General features: G+C 38.5%; 3 protein-coding genes across 10 annotated transcripts in view; 1 reads left to right on the top strand and 2 right to left on the bottom strand.

The window, feature by feature from the left end:
• Positions 1-21: 21 nt before the first annotated feature.
• Positions 22-2,410, bottom strand: cox6b1 (cytochrome c oxidase subunit 6B1). Its single transcript, XM_067576882.1, has 4 exons — positions 2,251-2,410; positions 1,383-1,496; positions 990-1,090; positions 22-281 (listed from the first exon to the last, which is right to left on the bottom strand). The coding sequence occupies exons 2-4, from the start codon at positions 1,486-1,488 to the stop codon at positions 228-230; spliced, it is 261 nt and encodes an 86-aa protein (XP_067432983.1). The 5' UTR covers positions 1,489-1,496; positions 2,251-2,410; the 3' UTR covers positions 22-227.
• A 2,208-nt stretch (positions 2,411-4,618) lies between these two features.
• fam234a (family with sequence similarity 234 member A) lies at positions 4,619-10,259 on the bottom strand. 4 transcript variants are annotated; one of them, XM_067576880.1, is made up of 12 exons: positions 10,125-10,259; positions 9,145-9,446; positions 8,952-9,062; positions 8,644-8,826; positions 8,304-8,428; positions 7,945-8,077; positions 7,492-7,624; positions 7,244-7,387; positions 6,853-6,934; positions 6,590-6,742; positions 6,372-6,474; positions 4,619-6,244 (listed from the first exon to the last, which is right to left on the bottom strand). In XM_067576880.1, the coding sequence occupies exons 2-12, from the start codon at positions 9,413-9,415 to the stop codon at positions 6,030-6,032; spliced, it is 1,653 nt and encodes a 550-aa protein (XP_067432981.1). In that variant the 5' UTR covers positions 9,416-9,446; positions 10,125-10,259; the 3' UTR covers positions 4,619-6,029. The 4 variants fall into 4 exon arrangements, with proteins under 4 accessions (XP_067432981.1, XP_067432980.1, XP_067432979.1 ...); XM_067576879.1 differs by having other exon boundaries at positions 9,145-9,449; positions 10,120-10,255; XM_067576878.1 differs by having other exon boundaries at positions 10,120-10,254.
• A 1,555-nt stretch (positions 10,260-11,814) lies between these two features.
• Positions 11,815-18,124, top strand: part of luc7l (LUC7-like (S. cerevisiae)) — a 9,383-nt gene continuing 3,073 nt past the window's right edge. Inside the window, exons 1-7 of one of the 5 annotated variants that reach the window (XM_067576893.1) lie at positions 11,817-12,041; positions 15,573-15,643; positions 15,939-16,022; positions 16,666-16,760; positions 16,962-17,060; positions 17,702-17,812; positions 17,973-18,116. In XM_067576893.1, coding sequence (XP_067432994.1) covers positions 16,013-16,022; positions 16,666-16,760; positions 16,962-17,060; positions 17,702-17,812; positions 17,973-18,116 — 459 coding nt within the window. In that variant the 5' untranslated portion in view covers positions 11,817-12,041; positions 15,573-15,643; positions 15,939-16,012. Of the gene's footprint in view, positions 12,042-15,572; positions 16,761-16,961; positions 17,061-17,701; positions 17,813-17,972; positions 18,117-18,124 lie in introns of all 5 variants that reach the window. The other 4 variants (XM_067576892.1, XM_067576895.1, XM_067576891.1 and 1 more) reach the window with 4 other exon arrangements.

The raw sequence follows: 18,124 nt of genomic DNA, 5'->3' as shown, positions 1-18,124 counted from the left end.
AAACAGAGGGGACAATCGAGCTCCATAAATATATCCTGAGATATTTTAATGCAGTACATCTCATGGTATTTGTAAGGAATGAACATTCAGTTATAGATGGCTCATGTGGCACAGCATCAATAGTGGAAAGGTGGTGATGGTGCCACACAGCTCTCCAACCACAGATACAAACATTTAGCTAGGAAGACTACATCTTTGCAGTCCAGCAGCTTTGGCGAAGGCAGTCTTTAGATTTTTCCTGGAAAGGTCCCCTCTGCTCTCTGGTCATCCCATTTCTGGATCTAAAGGTACACAATTTCAGAGTGAAACTTAACTTTGTGACATATTTATGACAAAAAACTGTTGGTGGGAAAATGTTAAATTAAAAGAGAATAAATCCATTTTTATTAAGAGTGATGTCAGAGTAGGTCTAATGTTTCCCATTAGCTGTCAAAAGCAAAACACCTACTGTGACATCACTGATTGGGGCCGTTTGAGAAACGCACCATTGAGTTTAAGACCCCATATAACAGAGGAAATGACACAACAAGCAATGTCATCTAATGTATGAAGAATTCATTAAAATCCAAGACAACATGTTCACTTTGGGAAAAAGGTGATGATGATTTCTGATGTTTAACAGTCAATATTTCAAAAAAAATATATGGATCTTATACATCGATTTTGGCTTAAAACATAAATTCAAACAGGCTGCATCTTCCTGCATTTGTATTGAGCTGAGATTTTATTTAAAAAGGGGGATCTCCAATCTCTAATTTTGGACTTAAATTCTTCATGTTGTTTTGATTCTCAGGACTGAGCAGAGACTCGCAGGAATTTGAAGAACGATAAAGTTGTTTGACCCCTGCTAAACAAACTCAGCCCACACACACACACACACACACACACACAGAGTATAGTCTGCTGTTACTCTTCAACTTCATCCCTTTTTGGAAAAGTGGTTTCTGTAAGTAGAAAAAAAAAAGTTGACATATAAGGAAAATATTTACCCAGGCCATGGGGCAGAGTGATTTGTAGACCCTCCTGTACCATTCACACGGGGCAGTGTCTACTCCTTTAGCATCCAGAGCTTTCTGGCAGCGGTGATAGTCTATTAATAGAGAAACAACAACAATGAATATTAAAAAAAGGCCTGTGGCCTCTATCCAGGTTTCAGAGGGAAGGATCATGTCAGTGACCCGCAAGAAATCTCAAACTGGATGACATCCAGCACAGAGGTCAACACCTCTTTAAGACTTTAGATGAGCTCTTAGTTTTATCTGACTTTTTTCTGATTTTGCATTATATTTTAACATCTAAAGGTTGTAAAATAAGTAATTTAACTTGATTTAGAAATGTGGGAAATGTCAGTTGACTGTTTTGACCTTGACTGGCACTCTTACCCAGGTAGTTTGCCCAGCAGTTCCTGGTCTGGTTCTGGTTGGGGAATCTGGCATCAAAGGGAGCAGTGCGATATTTCTCAAGTTTGGCCTTAATGTCTTCAGCCATTTTCACCTCTGTCAAAAGATTATAATCAACGTATACAATAAGATCCGAGAGAATAATCACCACGCAAAGACTCGCTACAAACATAAACACTCAGTATGTATCAAACGCAAGTTTCCCAACACAGACCGACATAAACACAGGTGTCCAGACATCTTGTGTAGTGTAAACATAGAATATATAAATCGTGATGTTGATGAAGATGCGCAGCGCCTACAGGCTCAGCAGAGGCTTATTTTTTGGGAGGATTTGGGGTGCTGCATGCGGCACCTCAAGGATGTTTCTAGAAATGTAGGCTAGGTCTGTCGTCAAATACTCCTTTTCTTTTACAAACCACATCTATAATAATAACATGCGGGTATAAAGACTGTCAAAAAAAGCACTTGATAATTGGAGTTCTGCTCGAAAATGCGAAAACAATACGTAGTGAAGGATATTGGCTCGACTGCTTATTAATAGTCTTTAAAACATTTCCTCATATAAACTACTTTCACTTTCTGTCTCATTCTAACCGCTAATACGCTTATTTTATTTTACCAAGATTATTAATTATTGCAAGGTGAAATACAGCTTGTGGATAATGGGTTTTTTTAAACGAAACTCATTAGTGATATCATTTTCCGACAATGCGACTGAGCCTTGTCTTTTTTGGATCAATATATTTGCACATAACTTAATATACACATAAACACTTGAAAACACTTGTGGTATGCTTCTGATGATAAATATTAAACGAATAAATGAAAACATGCAGGTAAACGTTACCTTTTGTAGCAGTTGCTGGCTCGAGCTCAAAGTGACTTTTATACCGGACGGTGAAAAGTGTCACGTTGCTCTGATAAGAAGCTCCACTCTGTTGCAGCCGTGCAATCCAATCATAACGGTATGGCGGACGCAGGTCACATTGAAATGAGAGAAACACACACACACACACAAAGAGAGAGAGAGAGTGTGTGTGTGTGTGTGTGTGTGTCTCACAGATCTCACTACTACCTGCACCTGTCTGTTTCAGGTGATGTTCGGGTAATTAGATGCAAGTGACCTGAACCATCTTTAATTTATGTTTCGCACATCTGTGAACTTGGGTTTTCATGGCGGAAGTTTTCTAACTATTCAAGTATTTCTGTTAATCATTAATAGCTGTCTGTACTTTGTGATATCTCATATGGATTTGTTGGGTGTTGTTTTAGTGAAAGGCAGCATATCTCTCAGTACGTCAGCGTTCAGATGAAGAAATAACGAGAGAAACTGGCAAACGCTCAGTTTGAAGTCACTGTCTAGGAATTGCAGCTGTCAGGTCATGTGGGGGCGCAGCATCGATACTGTTGAGTCATATCGAGTGTGTTAAATAGATATAAAAGAGCATGAATGTGGCTTTGTGTTTCTGTTGAGACTGTCACAGATGGTGGTTCTGAGCCCCAGTAAGAGCCCTGATCGGAAAAATGGTAGATGGAGAGCTGTGTTGCTCTAATTCATTCATTCATTAATCCCACTTTACTGATGGGATGGTGCGTCCTGGCAGTATCCTCATCATGATCCTCCAGCGTGCTGTCTGCGCGCCTCTCTCCTCACGTACCGCACGACTCCATCCCCTCATACCTTGACCCAGTTTGCTTCATTTTCCCGCCGTGTACGTTTTCCAAAAAAAAAAAGACAAGAAAGAAAAGAAAAAAGGCAGGTACGGTAGTGTATGTATTTTCATGATCCGGCTATTCCCCCTAAAAGGCGTGTCTTTCTATTCCCCAAATGAATTCAGGGGGCCCGTCAGCAGCCGTGCGTCACGGTGATTTAAGGACACGCGGTAAGAACTGAACGGCGCGGCGCAACGTCGAGATACGTGACGGACTTCAATACACTGGACTGCATGTCAGGCAGGCTGCGCTTTATTGCGCATGGCAGCTATATGCTGTTGGAAAGCATTCACTTAATGTTTAAGTGTTGTAACACAAGAGGGCAGCAGAAGGTCTGATCAATATATATATATATATATAGATATGCTCTGGGCTAAATTGACAGTATTTCATTGATTAAGTATTGAATATGTCAATAAATTGAAATTACAATCTATGTTTGTTGACAAAATCAAATCTAATTTGTATGAATTAAATCATAACTCTATTTTTTAAATTGTAGAAAATTACATAACAAAAGTCCCATGTACAAATATCCTTTTTTCCTCAAGTCAGTTATTGGTGAATGCATGAAAAAGGCAAAATTATCCAGAGTTGATGTCCCTCATTCAATTTATACTGACCATAAATGAGACTTTAAGGATTTTATTACTTTCATAAGACACAATTGTTCTGCAGAGAGAGCTACCAACTTAAATCAGCAACTTGAACCTCAATGGCTACAATAAGCAAGATGTCGCAGATATTTTATACTTTTGTACACTTAAGCTCAAAAATTTAGAAAACAGCTGTTTCTCCAGTTTTTATTGAAATTTAAAGTGACCAAGACCAGTGGATAATCTTGATGGTACAAAGGTAAGCAGTAAACTGCCAGAAGTAAAGAAAAAAAATGCTCCAAAACCTGGAAAAATTCTGTAAAATTTTAGGAATCAAATAACAGGTTAACAATTCATTTATTATCGCCAGCAGAGGAGGTGAATTACACCTTTAAAGTTGAGGCAAACAATTCCTACAGGTGTCCCAACTTTAGTTGATTACTTCCAAACCCTTTGTCTGCATAAACGTATGGAGGATGCGTGATGGTCTGAGACTCTTTTGCTGGATCCAATTGGCGACTTGCACAAAGACAGACTGGCAGCCTGGACCAAAAGAGCTTCACAGCAACCTACAGAACCCTCAGGTCTACGCCTATCTGGTCAGGTGTTCATCCTACAGCTAGATAATAATCCAAAACATCCATCCAGCCTGTCAGAACTACCTTAGAAGAAAAGAAGACGGTAGGCTTCAAATCATGGAACCAGCACAGTCATGGAGCTGGTTTAGGATGAATTGGACAGAAGGGTGAAAGCAAAGCAACCTGTACGCGCAACATATTTGTGGGAGCTTGTGCAACAGTGTTGGAATAACTTTCTAAACTATATTTTGATTTCCATTGTAGAAAGACTGTGTGTTCAGCTCTTATGTCTCCAAGAGGTGGTTACTTTGGCTATTTTTTGTTTCCATTTCTTTTTTTTAATCTCCAATTGTTTGTACATTGACACAAACTACGTAAATTTCAATATAAACATGAAAAACTGAGGTTTTCTAAAACTTGACTGGTAGTGTATTTGCATCCATGAAAAGATCCATCTTTGATATGAAACAAAACTTATTTTAAAATGGTTTAATATTGCTCAGATTAAAACATGAAATCAGAAAGAAACGTCAGCTCCAATAAACGCCTGCCCCACAGGTTAAATATATTAATGTACAGCAAAGACAAAAAAAAACCTCGTTTTCATATATTTAGCTAATATAAAATCACTTAGAAAAACTGCTTCATAAGTAGCTGCTCACCCACAGCAATAACTCAATATTTAGGTGAACTTTTGAGACTCAGCAGTGTCTCAAAGGAGGCCTGAAGTTAAGTCTGTGTGCGTTTAAGAGCATTAATAGTTACAGCATCTTGGATTCAGTGAGTAACAGACACAAATGTCTTGATTATCAGCAGTAGTGTTGACTATAAGACTGCCTTCTCAATATTTTGGAGAAAAGGATACTTGAAGATTGGTGGGGTTTCTGCCATGTTTCAAGTTACAGTTTCAGAAAAAAAGTACTCAAAGAAAACGAGCCCTATGATTGTTATATGGAATACACCGTAACTACCGCCTGTAGTGAAAACAAACTTCAGTGGCTGCATCTGCCACGTTTAAAGCACAGTGTGACATACAGTTGCATAGATCCACAAAATAATCCAGATTTTAACAATCTGGCCTTGGCAATTTAAAAAAAAAGAGCATTACATCGATGCATGAAAGTGCTAGAAACAATACAGCAAGGCTATGACACGTTTGTCAGCAGGAGAACAGTGATTGTCAGAGAACAGTAGCTCTTTGGACGCTAAATGAGATCAAACTCATGATAGTAGGTATGCAGTCAAGTCTGAGGCCAGAAAATGCCCTGTTAGTCCAGTGGGGATTAACGGAAGAACCTTGTCAAATCCAGCCAGCCCAAGTCCTCTAAATATAGAGGAATTTCTTTGGTTGTCTGCAGATGGAAAGTCATAGCTAGTGTATACATTTTGGTTAAAGTAAAGTTGAGCTACATTACAGTCAGCTGTGCCAAAATGTTTTAACACTGAGGACATGCTGTTCTAGCCCCAGTCTGTGCCTCTCATGCGTTAGATAGATTAAGATCACAGATGTTACCATCATATAAGGAGATTAAATTAACCAGCAATGTTTGAAAAACCCACAAGGTTGTTTAAAAACACTTACTGCTGTTCTGAAAGTATCCCAGAAACCCCAAAAGCTCTTCTAACCGTCTGCATGAAACAGTATCTTATAACTTATGGTTAACTTAGTGACCTGGATGTTTGCTAGTACATAAGAGGCACAAACTGGAGCTAAAAGGTGCATGTTACAGTTGGTCCTCTCACTGATCGCTGAAGCGGAGTCGGTTGAAGGCTTCTTTGATGTCCTCATTGGTCTCTGGTCCGCTGGTGCCGATACGGAGGACATTGCTGGAAGGGACGTCCTGCTTCAGCTTTCGCTTGCTGAGGACAACCGTGCCTTCAGCTCCTTCTGTCCTGTCAGGTGGACCTGTCAGCAGGAAGTAGGCAGCGTGACGTCCACGCTCCAACAGCGTAGCTGAGACGAAAACACAAATACAGTCATACAAAGTGCTGGCACCTGTGTTCCCGCAATCCTCCCCGAAACAGTAATTCACACGTTGTAGTCAAATAAAAATATAAATTGAAATAAGAACAAAAAGCACCTTTAAATGTTACTATGTGGTCCATGATATTGGGTGACTCAAGGAGAACTTTGGAATACAGAGGAAGCAGCATGTAAGAACGTCGTTCACCAGTTACATGTACCTGAAGAGAAACATTTCAGTCAGATCAGCGTTTTGAGAATCTTGTAACCTGCTGAATGACTGAGTTGTATCTATGAGAAAGCTGTTAACATGCATCTTTTCATGAAGGAACTTACAGAAGAGTTAGTTTCTGAGGGCATCATGCCCCAAAACATGAAGATGGAGAAACTGTTGGTGGTGTGTATGGAGGCGGGTCGGGGTGAATTAGGACTGGCCAAAAGGTTGACTTCCCACAGCACACCGCCAGACTTCCCATCCAGGATTAATATCTGAATACAGGATAGACAGTGAGAAATTCATCATCCGATGATCAACAGATGAGAGAAGCTGTGCAGAGGAATTATTCACAGCAGTGTTTGAACATTTTCAACCAACTTACCCTCTTTGTGTAGTTGCCAATATACTCCTCAACCACAACATCGAGTACGCCATCTTTGTTGAAGTGACCGAAGGAGGGCTTACTGAATGAAAGAAAACATGTATGACTCAACAAGTCTGCTTATAACATTATGTGATTTACTTTGATATTTAAAACGCACATTTTTACTCTCACAAAACAAAAATGACCATAGTGTATCTATGGGGGTTTTATACAGATATTCATCAATACAAATGACTCAATTACTTCAACTTCCAAGATCAAAAAATTATCAAAATTGTTGCCAATTAATGTTCTGTTGATCATTAATCTACTATCAACAATCCTTGCTTCAACTCGATTTAATTGCTCAGTATGTGCAATATAAAAGAAATACAAACACAAGTGTTACCCGAGGACTGAGCTGGTATTGAAACTCCACAGTAGCTCCAGATTTTTTCCATCAACTAAAGCCACCTCATTCCCAGTCACAAGCAGCAGGTTGGAGTGATCATCTGTTTCTCCTATTTTCAGCACTTGTTTTACTGAGTCAGACCTACAAAGAGGAAATAAACATTAGCAAAAGTCACAAAGCTGGTTAAAGCTACAATGATGAAATGATAATAAACTGGTTGATCCAGATGCTTTCATTTTTCTTACAAGTAGACTGGTACAAGATCAGATGTGGTACTGGCACTTTTCTCCCAGTGTTTATCCTTCTTGAGGCCCACCTCGAACCCCGCTTTAGCTTTGGCAGCGATCCTCCAAAGTGCCAATCCATACAAGCCAGTATCTGAAGGAGCACAAAATCATTCACTACTGCTATCATATCATATTGTACATCCAAGGGTATACTTCTCTGTACTGGAGCATGAAATCAGGTGATTTTTTTTGCCCCAGTATCAACATTGGGAAACCAAAACCAAGGCTGACATAATAAATCAATACATTTTAAAACTATGTACACAAATGTCTTTTATTGGAACAGTCATGAGCAAAGTTATAATTATAAAACAAAAGAAAGATGAAAAGAATGAACAGCAATTCTAATTTATAACACTTCTTAACTACCTATGCAGTAATATGTAGTAACTTGTGGTGACTCGTACTCACCGTTTTGAAGCAGCACATAGTGAGAACCTTCTGTAGTGCGATAGAGGAGATGATTGGTTGTTTTTGTAGAATCAAGAACCACGGTAGAGCCAATCTGGTCACCTGTCCGCCCTGAGAGGAATATCAGCTGAGTCTGCAGATATGACAGGAGACATATTTGGTGAATTCTATTTTACAGCTAAGTTAACAGATGATTTCACAGCCAAAAGCTTTGTATTTGCATATTTGAGTCCTGTTACAGTCTGTTACAAATAAAAAACTTCAAAACTCAGAGTCACACTATAACTCCATCCTTATGCCGTAAGATGCAAGGCAACCACAGAAATGTGGCAGTTATGAATGATATCACTGATGCTTACCTGTGTGTCGTCAGGAGCCACCAGAGCCACATCGCCGATCTCGTCCGCATCCAGATCTGGGACACTGAGCACAGGCAAGGTGGTGTGCAGACCAGGAGGCTGAGTCTGCTGCCACCTGACTGCACCTGACAAAAACATACATCGCACAGGAACAGAGCACGCAATCTGATTGAGTTTATCTGATTTTATAGCAAAAACTACAGCTTTCATTGAGAGTGCAAGTTCATTTTTGACCTTGGAAATAGTAGTTTGACAAAATAATCTTCACTCAAGGTCCACTTACTGACATTTCTCCATGTAATTAATAGTATACATAACAGACATGCAATGAGTCACTTACCAGTGAATTTGTCAATGGCTGACAGTTTGTCTGAGTGGGACAGCAGACAGTGCCAGGTCCTGCCTGTCTCTTCATCCATACCACACTGGGCCCAGTGGAACTCAGGTTTAAATGTACGTTCCCACAAGGTTTCACCATCTGTCCCATCCACTGCTAGGACAAACACACATGGCGAGGGCAGACCTGGAACGAACACACACACACACACACACACACACACACACACACATCTAAGTTACACAAAACAACCATAATACAGACAACCATTCAAAAACCTGTTTCCTCATGATTAAATGAACACTTTATACCTGCATCGCTGCATGTATTGTTCTGACTGCCTTCTGTGTCCTTAAGGACAAACAGGACATCCAACACCTTGTCTTTGCTTGCTTCTTCAATAGCTAAGAAATCATAGGTTGCTGTAGCAGAAAAAAAGGGAGTAGTAGTTAGTCCCACATTTGCATCATTAGCAAGCAATAAAAAACACATACTGGTACACACCTGCTTCAGAGAAAGTCCTGTTCCAGGCACTCATATACTGTGGTCTGACGGGACAGGGGATGATGAAGGAGAAGGCAAACACAATGGTGAGGCAGATAAACAAGGAGAGGAAGAAGACCGCAGTTCTCCAGTGGGTCAGTTTAGAAAAGCCCAAGACTTCCTTACAAGTCTTCCCCTTCAGCTCTGTTGCTGGAGGTGTTGTTCCTGTCTCCACCCCGTCCTCTCCCCTCTTCAGGGGGTCGCCTTCAGTGGCACGGTCTGTGGTCTCCATTGGTTCCTCAATGCATTACCAGCCCACAAACCTACTTGACAAATAACAACAAATATTGAAAATAGCTAACAGCAAAACTCACCTCAATATAATGTTAGTCTTAAGTAAACACTTCCGTGACAAAACCTTGTTTACTTTTAGTACACAGTGAGTGAACACACCTAGGATGACAAACAGTCTGCCTCTGTGTCTGTCCGAGCTCAGAGTGAGCTACAAACCTGCAAAGTAGCCAGCAATAAAACTCGCTGGCAATCACAGATATAGTACATCAAAAAATACTGAAGGCAGCAGTGTCTGTGAGTCCAGCTATTTCTGCTGCATCAACCTTTGTGGGTCTGAGCCTATTCAGACGTGCCAGCACTGACTCCAGAGATTTCTCAGCACAACAACAAACCGCAGCACACCCAGTTATTTGTCATGCAGTCATAGGCTTATTACTCCACCGGAATAACGCCGTGTACTATAAACTTATGGTTACCTGTATGTAGCAGGCACGTCTGCTAACAAAATCACCTAAAAACAAAATTTTAGCTAAGTTGCTCATTAAGAATGTTTCGTCCAAGAAGTTCAAGTTAACGTCAGTTTGCTAACTTGTTGAGCAGCAAGAGGGACACAACAGCAGGAATACGAAGCAACGTTACTATGAAAAGTTCCCTCATTTGAAGTAGAATTAATTATTTACAATGACAGTAAGAGTTTCTTACTTTACCCTCCACCGTCGTCTTTGGCGGTCAATGGCGTGTCTACAAACAGGTAGCAGGCCTAACGAGCTGCCTGTCAACCACAGCTGCGTAAACATCCTCTTCTTCTATTTATTGGTTTTAGTGGCGTTTGGCATCCAAAATGTCGCATTATCGCCATCTACTGGATTCAAACTAGAATCCCCACTGACTAAATAAAATAATAATAACCCCTTTCCCACTCATTCCCCACTCTGCTATAAATTCTCTATTTTTCAGCTGTTGAGAGAAGCCTTTAGGCTCTCTCAACAGCTGCTGCACACTCTCTCCAGAAACTTCCACAACACCCAGAAATTTCCTTGCTGCATCCATGTCAATTGTAGCTGCGTAAACAAATCATACTCAAGCTACGTACATGAGATACGTACAATACGTAATACAAATATCATTTAGTTGTTATGCCCTGAATTTGTCTCTCAGGTGTTGAAGATTTACACACCCAAATCCAAACCACGACTCTAAGCTTAACATTAACCTTCTCTAAACTAAACCTAAATATAACTTTTTTTCCCTTTCCACTACTGTATTTATAGAAAGCGTCACTTACAACATGTGTGACAATAATACAATAACAGACAATAATTAGGCATTATAATGAAATAACATAAAGGGCATGACTTCACTTTCAGTTAGTTGATACATTCAGCATGGTAACAGGACAAAGAGTGAAAGTAGTAATAATAAATAAATAGAAAAATAACTTAACAGAAAAGGTAGGCAATAAAATCAAAAAAATATATCAGAGCATACTAACTGTATGTGCACATTTCTTATTGTTTATAAGTTGGATAAGACTCAAAATATTTTCTGAATTCCATCATGAAAAGTTCAAACGATGGGTAAGACCCCGAGAACTTTATGGATGTGAAATTTTCCCAGTAAGATTAATTAATTGACAGTCTGTTGAACTGTCTGGTTTTTGTTTTCATAGTATAGTTTTACATCCTTGGCTTCAAGTTTAATTGAATGGTTGGTTGGAGTATCAAAATAATCCTCTTATTTTTCCAGAATCCTGATGTATACTGACATTCATAAAATAAATGTTTAGTTGTGTCTATTTCAATGTTTATAAAAATCTCACTTGTTATCGATATCCACAAATCTTGAGTATTATGCACAATTTTGTAATGTACTTCTTTCAATATGTTGGGGGTTCAAATTTATATGGGAGAAGCCATGTTGTTTCTCATTGAATGTTAGAAAAATGGGAGTTCCACACAAATTTCCCATGAGTGGTAATTTTCCTTTTGCTGTAAAAAAAAATCTACACATACACACCCAAGAACAGAAGAAACACAAACAAACAAAAAAAAACTCAAGCAACAAAAACCTGATGAAGTTAATGCTGAAAAGAAAGTTTATAAAAATGAAAATAAGTCGTTTTTTAATTTGTTTGTTTTTTGTTTTTTAACCTAAATATAGGTTGTAGTTGGGAGAGCAAGTAGGTGACGACAGACTGTGAGAAGCTACTACCTGAGAGGCTAAACTCAGGGCAAAATATAGAACACTAAATGTACCCACCATTATCGCTCTGATTGGTTCATCCCTCTATTCTCCAACGTTGCGATTGGTCTATTTCAGACCGAGAGCCCGCCCTTAACGGGTCTGCCTTCCTTGGCCTTTAAACGGACTCGCAACGGCCGAACGTGACGTCATTTCCCTACTATAAAAAGGAAACTGACGAGTCCACCACGAAATAGAGAAAATCTGCGAGAGGCGATGCTCGGACGAATAAACAATCAAATAACATAACAAAACACTAAGGAACTGTTTTTCAGTTGCTTAATTTTTTTAATATAGCATTATCGACGGAAGGTCCACAATAATGTCTGCCCAAGCTCAAATGAGAGCTTTGCTCGACCAGCTGATGGGAACAGCGAGGGATGGTGAGTTGCTGTAGCATGCTAGCTGAGCTAACGTTAGCTAGCCAAGATGGAGCCGCCGCTGAGGCTGGCTGGTGTTGGCGTGTGATGGACAGGCCTGCATGAATGGATGTACTGCAGAGGGCTGTTTAAAACACAGTAACGTTAGATTCAAGGAGCCTTTTTGGGATTAACGTTAGGTTTTAATGTTTGTATCCACCGTGGCTATTTTTGAATTAGGATTTTGTCACGTCATTAGTTTCGTTTTAACTATTCTTAGCTAACGTTAACGTTAGTGTTCAAGTTACGGAACCGTTAGGCGCTATACTACCAAGCTGTGAACACCATAAGTTACCCCGGTAGTAATCTATTAATAATTAGTTCAGTAAATAACGTTAATGCTAACTACCGTGTTAACACTACATTCTTAATACAGAAAGTTGTTTCACTTTTAACGAACAACAAGACGTCGCCTCAGGCCTACAAGTTGTTGTTAAATTAACGTTGGTTTAAATTAACCGAGAAACTGACGACGCTGAAGTTAGCTTCCGATTCGGGGTTAAGATAGAAAGTTTAAGACCCCTCCAGACATGGTTTAAGATGTGTATAAAATACTCTACTTTTAATAATAATATGTGTCTAGTATGTTTTTTCCACAAAACTTAACTAAATTACCTTGTTAAAATCATTGAGATGACATCTACTCCGTCTCCCTCATTTTCCATTCATGAATCTATAAAAATGCAAATATATTTAATCTTATAAGTTTAACTGCTGGACACAAGATGTCTCCTACTACACTGTAAAGTCCATTATCAGTGTTTGTTCACTGGAGGCTTCATATTTCCACATCATACTCTTTGGTTCAGGATTGGCTTCCAAACTAATTGTGATGTCACAATCATGCTCATAGGCCTGCCTCTTAAAATCAGATTTTCACTGAGCTCAGAGAAACTTCACAGTTTCAGCAGATAAATGTGAAATTAGCCTTCTAGTGTCAAACTTTGCACATACATCACTCTGCACATTGAAGTTGAAACATTCAACTGTAGGAACAAGAAGCAAAACTTATTTTTCAGTGGAGAGGGCCTTAAGGGAAACAAAAATAGTATATATTAGCGACTGATTCACCGTTTTTTCACCACTTACGGTTGTGAAAAAGTGTTAGACATTGTAGCAAAAGCCTTAACACTGTTTAAACCCACTTTAAGATTTGTGAAACCGTTATTCTCTTTGTGAGAACTAAAAAAAGGGCAATTTTACTGCTTTTTTCCCATCCAGACCACATTGGACCAGATCCTGGTCAAAAACCACTATACTTAGACATTTCAAATCTGGACTAGATTAACAAGGAGACTCCAGAGACTCATTAAAACACAGTTTTGCTGTAAATCCACTTTAGGATTTGTGAAACCTTTATTCTATTTGTGAAAACAGAAAAAAGGGCGATTCCCCTGCTTTTTTTCCCTTTCAAAACCACTGTACTTAGACTTGTCAGATCTGGACTTTACTGGACATTACCAAGGAGACTCCCAAGATTGTTTTTAAGTCTAAAATTTGTGGGTTTTTTTTAATCTGGATCTGGTCTGATGGATGTAGAAATATCAAGGAAATCACTCTTTTTACTGTTTTCACAAATGGAATAAAGGTTTCACAAATCTGAAACTCTGTTTTAATGAGTCTCTCTGGTCTCCTTGTCAATCTAGTCTAGATATGACAAGTGTAAGTATGGTGGTTCTTAATCTGGACCTGGTCTAATGTGGTCTGAAAAGAGAAATATAAGTGAAATCACGCTTTTTTCTGTTTTCGACAAAATAAAGGTTTCATAGATCTTGAAATGTGTTTAAACAGTGTTAAGGCTTGTCCTACAATGTTTAACACCTTTCCACAAGTAAGTGGTGCAAAAATGGACAATCAGTCACTAAATATCTTTTTTTTTTTTTAACCCCCGAATCAGATGCTAAATTCAGCGTTGTGATAAACTGGCTGATTGCTAATGTTATAATGTAAGAAGTGACAAACGCACAATATTAATATTAGCCTGTACGTTATGGGGAAAATCTGCAATGTGCAACATTGTTCACATAACATCGTTCAGTATTGCGATGACGATATGACTTGCAATAAATAAATACTGAAGTGTGCATATTGTCTTTCTGCTTTAACAGGTACACTGCTAACATAGACCCCAAACACTGAATAGCCTACGATCACTGAATAAAGTAATGAAATAAACTGAATAACGAATTAAACAGAACATTAATTTAAATAAGACATTATAACTATAAGAAATTTAAAGTTTAATTTCCCCCGCTCATTTTAAAATATTCTCTTCTAAACTCAACAAAAACATCTCTAACCATACAGTGTTCAAATAAAAAATTATCTGGGACAAAAAACAACTTAAATAATTAAATGAATATAAAATAAACATGGCAATTTAAAATATGGCACCTGTAAATAAAATTATTTTTGTTATCCATCACGTTTCAGACAGTCTATAGCGATGTGTTTATCACAGATGTTCATATCCCGCTGACGATGATTGATGATTAATATGCATTCAACCTCAGTAGTACAATGTTGCCAGTGGTGAAAGACAATTTAAAACTGAAAGTCCTACTTTTATATACATACACAAGTACGTATCAAAACTAAAAGTACTCGTAGTGTAGTAGAATGACCCGTGTATGTGTTTTATTATGTTACAGTTCTTTAACTGTTATTGCTAATGCATTAATGGTTATGTAGCATTTTAGTAATGTTTATTGTGAGATGGAGATAATGTTAGGTACTTATATACTGCTGGGTAATTTATTCTATATCAGTGCATCGTATTTTATGTTTTAAGTTGATCATGTGTTTTGTATTTAAAATCTCCATCAGTAGAGTAACCAGTAAAACCTCGTTCATGAAATTACTGGAACGAAAGTTTAAAGCAGCATTAAATGGAAATAATTAAGTGTGGTTCAAGGATCTTAGAATATCACTTAGTAAGTGCAGCACTCACGTAAAACAGACTTCATTTTACTAAATAAACACATGTAAATATAGATAATAATTTTGTCTTAATTGGTTGTTCCTGCATCTGCTTTAACTATAAATAAAAAAATAATTTTATAAGTGATGTCTATCTGTCCCTGTGTACTTCATGAACTGAACTAATGCAAATCTGTTCATAATAAGGAAGATACTATCATTTATATATCATTTCTGTTTTATTAAAGCATGACGTTCAAAAGTCTAATTTTAGCAGCAGTTTTCAGCCATTTGGATACAAACATTAACATGTAAATCAGCTGTCATGGGCAGAAAACAACAGCTTATTGCTGCTCTGCCATCTTATAAATCAGGTTCATCCTGACAGTTGATTGAATTGAACTGAAGCCCTGTGGATTATCCTTTTTAATAAGTTGATAATTCGATCTGTCCAGTGCGAGTGGATTTGTGTTGTGAGTTTGTGGGTGTATGTGTGATGAGATTAATATCAAATTCTTCCCAACATATGTTGCATACAAACTGAACAATTGTGGCCCCTTTATTTTATTCATTAAGGTTCAGTGTATCTTTGCCAGCCTACATCAATCTGCAAAGGAGTTGCAGAAAAGCCTCATGTTCATCGAGCCGTGAGTCACACATAATTTTTAAAGCTGTTATGATGAATATCCAAACAATATGTTTGCCTTCCGGAAGTTATTGTAGATTTTTTTTTTTTTTTTTTAATTCTTCAATGGCACTAGAATTAAAATTTGGAGCAGTATTATACAGCTTGAGCTAAGACGTCTGGTCGCGCTGAATCCAAACGAGCAGTTTTCCATTAGACGTCTTGTTTTATAGAAGGCAATTTTCAGTCGAGACAAAAAACTTTGCACACATCATTTACAATCTGACTTGTGTATGACTCCCAACTTCTTACTACAGGTATGGGCAAGAAAACTGTTCCAATTTATACTTTTCTACAGCGGGTTTAAAATTCTGCAGCTGAGGTCTTGAAGATGCAGAAGGGTACAGTATGTGGTGCAGATCGCAGTGTGTATAAACCAAATTTCTTTCCTTGGATTTCATTTGTATTTTTGTTTTGAATTTCTTTTCAGTGTTTCATATCTGTAAAGGGCTTGGCTGGAACAATTGTCTGGAATTATTACATATCTTATCACAGTCATAGGCACATTTTTAACTAATGTGTTGACATGTAATATAAGGTAGCTTTGAAGCCATTTACCAGTAATGTGCCCTTACTCATAATGCTCCACATTTACAGAGTGGACACTGAGCCTTATCACAAGCTAAACTGATTTGAGGCTCTGATATTGTTACAGTTTCATTGAGGCTTGGTTAAGGTAAGCACCAAGAATAGCAGAGAGTGCCACGTAGAGTACACACAGAGCCACATGTAACATTTACTTCTGTTATGTTGACACACCAACAGAGGCACAGTTACTCTATTACTGGTAAATAATAGAGACATTTAGAAATATAGGATTTTGATTTGGGCACAGAATCTTTTGAGTGCAGTTATTGTGACATGTGTCTGACCCATTAATGTATTGCAATCACAGTAAAAATATGTTAAAGCACTGGATACCTCGCCCCTGCTGACAAATATGTGAGGTCTTTCTCATTGGTTGTTTTTTTTGGACTGTTTCAGGGGATGAGACACGGCAGAGGGTCAAGTTCACTGACGAGCGAGTCTGCAAAAGTCATCTTCTCAACTGCTGTCCACACGACATCTTGTCTGGAACTGTAAGTGGCCTACAATGTTGCTCATAGCACCCAGTAATGATACCAGGATCTATTTCAGTGCATTGAACGCTTTAAAAACACTCTTGATTCTTCACAATATATCAGTACTATGTTCTATCAGTAATCTCAGCTTGTTTTATGTCATTCATTCATATTTGAATTCCTGCAGTTTGAGTCATGTCTGCTTGTTTTTGCTGATAGCGTATGGACCTGGGAGAGTGCACGAAGATCCATGACCTGGCACTTCGGGCAGATTATGAAATTGCCTCCAAGGAGAGAGATCTCTTTTTTGAGCTTGACGTAAGTGATGTGCTACCATAAATAATACAAATGTGCTGCAATCGTAATAACAGTGGATGGCTGACTTTGTAAGAGCTGTATACTTGCTGTCATCTTTTAGTATTAAAGTTAAACAGTTAACAGCAAACAAAAGCAGTTTCAGATCAGTATGAAGTACTACCACTTTGAGAAGCCCACAGTAACTGCACTGTTTACTATATAAACATAATTACTGTAATGGTGTTTTCCACTTATGTCATTGAGTTGCAGCAACAAAATGACCACAGTCCTGTTTAGATAACATGTGTTGAGTGAAAATAGGAAACTGTAGGTGTAGCCTAGAAAATTCAATTTTCAGGGTTTGTTGGATGAGCGGATAAAACTCACATACATGCTGAGTTAACTGAAGTGTTATCACCTCAAGGGAAAACCCTCGACTGACAGTTATGAATTGCTTTTGTTTGTGTGTGTCGATCACTGCAAACCAAATAATTTAAAAATCAGCACAGTTTATTTACTCCCCTTGCGTCCTGTTTGCCATTTCACTATCCAATAAAGGCAAAAATGACCAAATAAAAAATAAAAAAAAAAATCAGCACAGCTCTACAGGGTCAGATGTTTGAGTCTTTATTCAGTTTTAATAATTTCCTCTCTTTTTAAAGGCGGTGGATCACCTGGAGTCATTCATTGCTGACTGTGACCGGAGGACAGAACTAGCCAAGAAGCGCCTGGCTGAGACTCAAGAAGAGATCAGTGCTGAGGTGGCAGCAAAGGTGAGTAAAAAGGATTTTTGTACACATATTGTGAAATTACATATTTGACTTGTATAAACCAAGTCTTTAACTTTTTTTATGCAGCATCCAGTTTACTATAACAGTGTGTTTTGGGCTGGACATGATCACATATAAATTGTTGTTTGGGGCTGTATTGTAGGCAGAGAAAGTCCACGAGCTGAATGAGGAAATCGGGAAGCTCCTGGCCAAGGCAGAGCAGCTCGGAGCTGAGGGAAATGTGGATGAAGCCCAGAAGGTGCTGCAGGAAGTGGAGAAAGTCCGCACCAGGAAGAAGGATGCAGAGGTGAGAGT

The sequence above is a fragment of the Thunnus thynnus genome, chromosome 20 (assembly GCF_963924715.1).
Source record: "Thunnus thynnus chromosome 20, fThuThy2.1, whole genome shotgun sequence".
NCBI classification, from domain to species: Eukaryota; Metazoa; Chordata; class Actinopteri; order Scombriformes; family Scombridae; genus Thunnus; species Thunnus thynnus.
This window is presented reverse-complemented; position numbering and strand designations above follow the sequence as displayed.

Excerpts from the sequence above, each read along its gene's own strand:
- cox6b1 (XM_067576882.1), bottom strand. The coding sequence starts at position 1,488 with ATGGCTGAAGACATTAAGGCCAAACTTGAGAAATATCGCACTGCTCCC. Across the intron at positions 1,091-1,382 it reads CTGCTGGGCAAACTACCTGG|ACTATCACCGCTGCCAGAAA; the intron begins GTAAGAGTGCCA and ends CTCTATTAATAG. Across the intron at positions 282-989 it reads CACTCTGCCCCATGGCCTGG|ATCCAGAAATGGGATGACCA; the intron begins GTAAATATTTTC and ends GTGTACCTTTAG.
- fam234a (XM_067576880.1), bottom strand. The coding sequence starts at position 9,415 with ATGGAGACCACAGACCGTGCCACTGAAGGCGACCCCCTGAAGAGGGGA. Across the intron at positions 8,429-8,643 it reads AGCCATTGACAAATTCACTG|GTGCAGTCAGGTGGCAGCAG; the intron begins GTAAGTGACTCA and ends TGTTTTTGTCAG. Across the intron at positions 6,245-6,371 it reads CCACATAGTAACATTTAAAG|CTACGCTGTTGGAGCGTGGA; the intron begins GTGCTTTTTGTT and ends TTTTCGTCTCAG.